Source organism: Cynocephalus volans, chromosome 17, assembly GCF_027409185.1.
Source record: "Cynocephalus volans isolate mCynVol1 chromosome 17, mCynVol1.pri, whole genome shotgun sequence".
Taxonomy (NCBI): Eukaryota; Metazoa; Chordata; class Mammalia; order Dermoptera; family Cynocephalidae; genus Cynocephalus; species Cynocephalus volans.
Genome location: NC_084476.1, coordinates 24,873,952 through 24,882,653, shown reverse-complemented (window position 1 = coordinate 24,882,653; position 8,702 = coordinate 24,873,952). Strand labels below are relative to the sequence as shown.

The 8,702-nt window shown below is 42.5% G+C and overlaps 1 protein-coding gene and 1 pseudogene across 1 annotated transcript in view; one reads left to right on the top strand and one right to left on the bottom strand.

The window, feature by feature from the left end:
- The first annotated feature begins 609 nt into the window (after window positions 1–609).
- UGCG (UDP-glucose ceramide glucosyltransferase) overlaps window positions 610–8,702 on the top strand; it is a 34,381-nt gene continuing 26,288 nt past the window's right edge. The window contains exon 1 of the mRNA XM_063082462.1: window positions 610–1,029. Within this exon, the coding sequence (XP_062938532.1) occupies window positions 932–1,029 (98 nt within the window). The 5' untranslated portion in view covers window positions 610–931. The remainder of the gene's footprint in view (window positions 1,030–8,702) is intronic.
- On the bottom strand, window positions 5,066–5,663 carry LOC134365403 (histone chaperone ASF1-like; annotated as a pseudogene).

Genomic DNA, 8,702 nt, shown 5'->3' with positions numbered 1-8,702 from the left:
AATTTCTTTTATAATCACAGTGTCTCTAAGCTGCTTAGAGATCTGTGAGGCACATGGAAATTATTTTATCCTCGGCCCCGTTTTGATCTGAGATCCCACAGCACTAAAAGCAGTGGGGTGGGAAGGCAACGGGAACGTGGCCCCGAGGAGGGCCCAGCCGCTCCGGGAATGCGGGGGGCGAGGCTGCAGACACCGTGCTGGAAGCTGGATTTCGAGACAGGCTCAGGCAGCTGCCCGGACCCGCTTGTCTTTTTCTGGGGCGCCCCAGAAGAGCAGAGTCAGGGGGAGGGCAACCTCCGAGCCGGACACGGGGTCCCGGGCCGCCGCCGAGGAAGCCCGGCTCGGGGCTGCGATGCTGTCCGCCTGGGCGCCTCGGCCCGACGCCCGGGGAAAGCCCGGCCTGCGCGGAGCAGGACAAGCCTCCCCGGGGCGCGCTCGGCCGGGCGACGCAGCGGCAGGGTGGGCGGGGAGGAGCGGGCGCGCCGCCTCTCGGAGGGCGGGCGCGAGGCGGGGCGCGCGGGGAAGTCGGGGCGCCAGCCGCCGGCTTCGAGTAGTGCGCGGAGCTGCGGCGGCGGAGCGGGGCGGTCGGGAGCCCGGGGAGAGGCGGCGGGGGCGCGGCGCGCGGGAGGCCGCGAGAGGCCGGAGAGGCGAGCCGGGGCGCGGGAGCGAGGCCGCCCCGAGCACGGAGCCGGGGCACCGCAGCGCCTGCAGCCGCGGGCGCGCCGAGGACAGCGCGCGGTTGAGCGCGCGCGGCGGGGGCGAGCAGGCCCTGCCCGCCCCTTCCGTCCCCACCCCCTTCCGCCCCTTCCTCTCCCCACCGTCCTCGCCCGTCCAGCGCCCCTGCTCTGGGCGCCTGCCGTGTCCTCCTCCTGCCGGAGCGCTGTCCGCGGCGGCGGCCGGAGAGGGCCGGGCCGGGCCGGCGGGCCGGGGGATGGCGCTGCTGGACCTGGCCCTGGAGGGAATGGCCGTCTTCGGGTTCGTCCTCTTCTTGGTGCTGTGGCTGATGCATTTCATGTCCATCACCTACACGTGAGCGAGGGGCAGCAGGAGGAGCTGGGGGTGGGGGTCGGGGCCTCGGGGACGGGCGAGGCTGGGAGGCATTTGCGCTTTGGAGGGGACCGGGCTCGGATGGGGGTGGAGAAAGCTAATGCTCAGACTGTTCCCCCTCCCTGGGGACCGGCTGGGGTCGGGGGTCCTTGGGAGAGAAAAGTATTTGGCGAGTGAAGGGGTCGCCGCGTTGCAGGGGACCGCACAGCCAGGGAACAGGAGACTGCTCGTACGTGTCAGGAGGAAGGTTGCTTGCTTGGTTTGATTGTGCTGGCGATTCCTGTGATTTTTCATCTGGGCCGAGATGTATGGTGTGTTGTTTTTTCTCTCGCCATGGGCCACATTTCTGTTACGGTGATGATCGTTTCCACTCTTCTGGGAGCTGCTCACAGCTACCTGGAGACCTCCCTGTGGATTTTCCTCTTGAAAGAGCTCTGTGCGCTTAGATAGGTGTGAAGCACCTGTCTACCTTAAAAAATGCCCACCAAACCTCTGGGCTGGTATTATAGCTTTGATTTATGTCAGCTTGTGCATTTCAATGTGGTTTTCTTTCCTTTTTTAAATTCCACATTTTCTGTCTTGCTTAGATGTACCCTGCCCTCCACATCTTTTCGTTATTAATTTAACGAATATTTCTTGAGGCCTACTAGATGCCATTCACTATTATTGGACTGGTGACACAGTGGTGAGCAGCACAGAATTCCTGTCCTCATGGAGCTTACGTCGTAGAAGGAAGAGATAGATAAAAATTCAAACAAGGTTATTAAAGATAGTGACAAAGCCTATGGATAAAATAAAATAGGGTGATGGCATGAATTAGAGACATGCGGTATGTGCCTAGTTTTGGCAATGAAATCTGCCTGTGTGAAATGAACAAATGGTGTAGAGCACGTTACTGATACGGATTCGCTTGGCTTTTTAGCCGAGGGGGCGGGGGAAGAACGGTCTGTACCACCTAGAATAGAGTATATGTTAGGAGAGGAGAGGGGAGGACTGTAAGAAATTAACATTTTTTCCTTTTTACTGCAGAATAACTGTGCTTTTCTTTTTGGAAACACTGTATTTTATTAGTATAGTGTAGCATTTCCTGGTACTGGAGAAAGATGCTAGTTGTACAAGAGATACTACTGTTTCAACGTGAAAGAAAGCATGCCACTGGGGTATTGTTGATCTTAGCTCTGGGAGTTTGTAAGCTATAGTCACTGAACACATTCTGGAGTTCATTTTAAATATTTAAGTTCTTAAAAACAATTTTGTTACTTTTTCCAGTCATAAAAATAAAATATAAGGAATTTAGACAATGCAGAGAGGACTAAAGAAGAAAGTTAAAACACATGCACACCAAAACCGTATTACTTTGTTATCCTTTTGTGACTATTCTTCCAATTGTATTTTTTTTTCTGTGTGTGTCTGTGTGTCTGTATGTGTATGGGAGAGAGAGAGAAGCAGGGAGGGGGAGAGAGAACTAGGGACCGACCATATTATGATTATTGTTCTGTAACCTGCTTTTAAAATTCATCTATTTAATAAGTGCTGAGAAGCTGTTTTGTTCAAGGTACTATTCTAGGTGCTGGAAATAAGAGTGAAGAACAGGACAACCAATGCCCGTGCTCAGATGGAGCTGCTATGTAGGATGTCATGACCATTTTTTTCATGTCAATAAGTGTATAATCTCTGCATCATTTTTACAGATGCATAGTATTGTAGTTTATGAGGTACTAATAATTATGATTATTGATGGGCATTTAGGTTGTTTCCAATTTATCAAGATCAGAAACAACACTGATGAATTCGTATTCATGAATCCTTAAGAGATGACCTCCTTAGTTTCCATTTCTGAAAGAGGAATTTGGGGGCCAGACGTGGTGCTCACTTTAAACTTTGATACATGTTGCCCTATAGAAATGTTACATCTATTCTTAGTCCAGGTAACATTGTACATTGGTCCTTATTTCCCCTTACTAAGTATCAGGCTTTCACTATTTTTTGGTTTTATTTATATTCTTTTAATTACTAGTTGCACAGAACGCTTTAGCATTTACATTTAGTTGCGAATTACATACTCATAATCCTTTGCCTGTGCTGTGCTGAATTCACTGGGCAATAATGATATATGATCCAAGAATTTGATTCAATTTATGGCTGATTTCCCACCCCCTTGGAAAGTATTAGTTTTATTTTCATTTTAATATTTTAACACTTTGTTTTAAGTGCAGTTCAATACAAATGAGGTTTTCTTATAGTTTTTTAATTCAAAATATTTTAACATTTACTTGTACATATTTGTTGAGTACAGTGCATTTTTTCAATAAGTGTGTGTACTCCATAATGATTCACTTAGGGTAGACAGCAGAGTTTTGTACCCATTAATGCACCACTTCTCCTCCTCTTGCCCTCCCACCTCCCGCCTCTGGTAACCATTATTCTACTCTCTACTTCTATGAAAACCACTTTTTAAAAAATTGAATCATAATTGATTGTACCTATCTGTGGAGTACCACATTGAATATCAATACCTGTGTGCAATATTTGATGCTCAAGTAAGGATAATTAGTATATTCAACATTACAGAATGTAATCTTTTTTATGGCCTTTTACTGATTTCTCACTAAACCCCCCCTTCCGCTCCCCCTTTCCCACCTGAGGACCACTTTTTTAAAAAAATTGTTTTTTTAAGATTCCACATGAGTGATATCACGCAGTATTTGTCTTTCTGTGCCTGACTGACTTCACTTTCCTCATACAGTTTTCCTTTTAAAATGTATGAACTAGTTAATGGACAATATTTTAATAATCTGGTGTATTAAATTTCAAAGTTTAACATTTAGCAAAACTTTGTTTCACAAATTTACATTTAGAGTGACAGGATATATACACAACTTAGAACCCATGTTTAGACAAATGCCCTTTCCTTTCCTCAAAATAAAAGCTTTGAAAAGTGCAGCATAAACATTTTAAATATTAAGGCACTGCATAATCTGCATCGTATGGCTGTCTTGCTTAACAGCAAGAATTATGAAAATATTCTACCTTTAATTTAATTGAGCATCAGAAACTTTTTGAGGAAGGACCGACCTAGCTCTCATCAAAGAGAAGCTTTTGGCCCATTTAGTTAATGAATTCGTTTCCAAGAATGCTTTTCAAAAACTTGTTATCTGGAAAAGCAATCTAGAATATGGCAACCACAAATAGCCTGATTTTATTCTTCATGAGTGTCAGAGGATATGGGGAAGAGTACTACAGGTGTGCTAAAATATGTTTCCACAATACAAACATCTATTATGGTAAAGCTAAAATATACCTTTATAAATCCACTGTTCTTATATAAATACTGCCAACAACAGATGACCTATCAAAAGAATTTTAAAAAGTTAAGTTCATAGTATATTTATAAACCTAATGATCAGCTTTGAGCTACTATAGTCTCCTATTCTTAAACTTAGGGGGTTTGTATTTGCTTCTGATATGTTGAATTCACTGGGCAATAATGATATATAATCACGAAGTATTCTGATGTCCTAAACTCTGTTATAAAAACAAAAACCATAGTCAGAGGACCTTATAAACAACTAGCCACATCTGTTATTATCTTAAAAGCCAAACCAAAGTCTGTCTGACATTCCTTGAACTGCAATAGTAGCCATAAGAGACTTTAGGTGGCCTGGAAAAATCTGATCCTAAAGTTCTTGGTAGCATAGAGTTAATTTCAAGTACCCCTTTTAAGGACATGCCGAAGAATAAATATTTGCCCCTTAAATTAAAACCACACTACATGTCTTCACGGGAGGACACAATTTAGTTTGTGAACTTTGTTCTTTCAAAGGCCAGTAAAATAGTGGTCTAAAGATTATTGTCCAAGGAGCTAAGTTATCTTTACAACCTGATCTAATGATTAATATTTTTCTCTAGAAGTGCTTTAATTACATATAAAGGAGAGGAAAATAATACCTAAGCTTTAATCAGATTAGTTTCAGAACTAAATTAATAATTTAATTTGTACTGAAGGGATGTCAGGTGGTCACATGCAGTCCATGTGGGATACTAATATGACATTTAGTGAGTTTTCTGACATGGACCATCCCTTTGGTGCTGAAGGTAATGCACCTGTTGAAAGAAGCACCTGTAGATTTGACTTACTGCTCTCTGCACCTTCCAGTTTTCTGTATTATCATCCCAATTAATGCAGAATCTTGTGACCCTGGGATTAGAGGCCAGAATGTTTCTTTGAAGCTTAGGAAAGTGTGATTAAACTGGTGAATGTCCCCTTCATTTTATCTCAATATTTTAATTATTTACATAATAGCCAACTCTAATAAATTCTTGACCTTGATAGGTGCAAATTGTTAGCACAACTGTTTCACCTACTGCATCTGCATCTGGAGTGAGTCCTGGATTAGGTACATCAGCCTGAAATACAAACATGCTTTTCTGCAGGAACAGGGCCCCTGAAAATAGTCTAAAATTTCACCTTCTACAGTGCCCTCGTAGATAATTTTCTGTTCCATCTCTTTAGACAGGTCCTTGATGTACTCAAAGGGGATCTCAAATTGAAATGTGTTGTAGAAAGGAGGAGGATAATCCAGCACCACTACCTTGTTCACCTGAACTTTTGTCATATTTTGGGGGGGAAAACACAAACAATGGGAATGGGGGCTTGTTGTGGCACTATAAAGCCCAGCAAGTGGCTGCTTGGGAGAACACAGATCCCCTCCAGCCAATGTGTCTGCAGCAACTTGAGAAACTTTTTCTCCCTCTTTTTGTTTACACAGGAGCACTCCACAGTGTTTGTAGCTTTCCTGTTTCACTAAAATGCAGCCCATTCTGCTCTGATAACTCTTCTGATATTCAGTGATGGGTTTACTGATTCATTATCCCTCTCTTACTCCACACCATTAGTTCAGTATCCCTTCATATCTACCCGAGACTGTTGAAACCATCTCTACTCAATGGTATCTCTAGGTGCAACCTTGCTCCTCTTTTCTGTTTCTCTCACTGTAGCCTTATCCTTCTGGAGCACTAATCTTCAATTATGTGCTTATCTTATCATGACTCTCCAGTGCCTCCAGGTTTAAATTCAGACTCTTTAACAAGACGTGCACAGCTCTTCAGGAGCTGAATCATCCCCTTTGTACCTATTTCCTCAGCAACCATTGAATTACTGTTACTGACATTCTCCTGAGTGCGCAGTGTACTTTCTTAGGAAATTTTTTCTTTTCCTTTTTCCTTCCTTTTTGTTTAATTGACTCCTATTCGTTTAAGTAGTTTTAAACTTTAGTTTCCTGTTGAGTATGTGACCCCTCTTATGTCACTCCATAGTAATTTGGATTTACTCATCTAATTGTAGATGTGTATTCAGTTGTCTCTTTTCCCATGAGATTGCAAGCTTATGAGGGTAAGAATCATGTCTTATTTACTACTGTATCTCCAGAATCTACTAGGCTCTCAATTAGTACTTATTGAATAAATGATCTTTGAATTTTATCCAGTAGTAATAGTGGATTTTTGCTCATTCATTAATTCAGTCTCAATTGGCCATTGTGGTTTGAGGTAGATGGTCAGATTTGGAATGTTTTCAGTGGCCACAGACTTTAATGAAATTAATTAGATCAAATGGAATCTTTATCTCACTATTTCTAATCAATTGCCAGTTAAAATAGAAACAGAACTGTATCAGTAACTTGTTTATCTACAGATTCTTTGTTAAATGTAAATCGCCACCCCACAACATTTTCTGAAGGGAATGCCTGTCTTGCCATAAGTAATCTGCTGTAAGTAATCCTTACACTTAGACCTGTCTTTCAGGGCTGCAGCCCAGGGCTATCCTGGATTGATTGACAAATGCACATCATTTTTCCTCCTCCATAGAAATTTATTTTCTACACAAAATAATTTAATTCAAACATTAAGTTCAGCTTTAAAAAGGGTAGTTTTAGGAATTACGTAGAAGAGGATAGAAACAGTCTCATTCGTTTCTCTTTGATGCGAAAAGAGTGGATTTGGGGTTTATGGTGTATTTGAGGGTGTTCTGTGTTTTTGAGCGCTATCTGGTGGGTCCACATCTTCTGCTAGGTGCCTTTCCTTAGTTGCTGTCAGCAAAATACCATGCTCTATCCATTTCCCGTATGCTAGGGCTAACTCTGTTGTCACTAAGAGGTCAGTGAGTTGGGGTTTTGTTATTGCTGTTTTGGTTTGGGAAATTAATAAAGATCTCCTATTTGTTTTCATTGATGGTGGAATCCTTCGTATTCTGTGGTATGTAAGGTCATTGTCCAGTGGATATGGTTTGTGTTTTCCTATAAAGCTAACTCACTGTTAGTTATTTTACCTCCTCTGGGGAATCTTGTGTCAACAAAGTTGTTTTCACCAGAAGGTGTGCTTTGTGTTGCTGATGAAGCCCATTCTGATGCAGCATCATTTTTGAAATGATAGGTGCTATATGGAGTAACTTTAGTCATGACACAGACTGATCACAAACACCCGGTGGTAGCTTTCCAGAGCACAATCATAAGTAACAACAATAAGAAAGGACTTTAAATCATTGGAAATTGCTGGTCTGGACTATATGAAGTAGGGGACCTGCTGATACAGCAATCAACTTAAGTTTACATGAAATATTAACAAGCTTGGTGGCATGGAACAGAGGTGATAAATTCCTAGAGTCAGATAAATGGGTTCAACTTAATCACACATCAGAATTATAAACACAGCACAATCTGGGGCTGTTAAGCAAGGTGCACTTTGCCCTGGTGGAATCCATATTCTTCCTTAGAAGTGTTCAGAGATATACTTGTGCCTCACTTCTGTGCGGTGGTGTATGAAGGTTGCTGCAAAGGCTGCTGCCAGCTGACTGAAGCCCTTGCTGAGCATCTCTCCTCTCTTCCAGGGGTTTGCCTGTGTACGAGGCTTCCTTTCTGCTAAAGCAGAATGTACTAGAATACAGAACTGTACAAGAAATCATTTAAAAGTTATACAAACTATAAAATATAAAACCTCATTGGGAGGGTGAGACTAAAAGTTAAAACAATAAGCTAAAATAATGAAAAAGACAGTAACAATTTTGGAGAGTGAAATGTTCAGAAATAAAAATCAGCTAAGCTAAAATAGGCCATCCCATTATTTCAAAGGTTGAAAAGCCTTGTGCAGAGAGGCAGTTAGGATTCATCAAGCTAAAGCAGCTGTAAAGTTCAGCAGAACCCCTGAATATTTCTTGGATTTCTTTGAAGTGTTCCCTGAATAGATATCCTTCTAGCTCACAACAGAAAGCAGGACCCTGAAGGCCTCTCTCTCTTTTGCCCATGATTCATCCCTCACAACCTTTTGGATGTTAGGCAGGTCTAAGTTACTCAGAGAAAGCACCCCAGATGGCACCTACGCTCCTCTTCTGTCCCTGCTACTGGCAGGTGCAGCTCTGCAACAATGAGCTGAGAGCACTTCCCCCTCCCTGGCCTTGAGGTTGGCAATGCCTTAATTACATGAATGCAGTTTTCTTTTTTTTTTTTTTTTTAATGGAGAGTGACTCTAGCTCCTGATTTAAAATTTAATTTAGAAATAATTCCTCCAGAAAATGATATATGTATTGGAAACTTCCTATGCTTACTAGCTCCTAAAAATTGCCCATTTAAGTTTCAGGATCATTTTATTCTTTAAAAATGAAA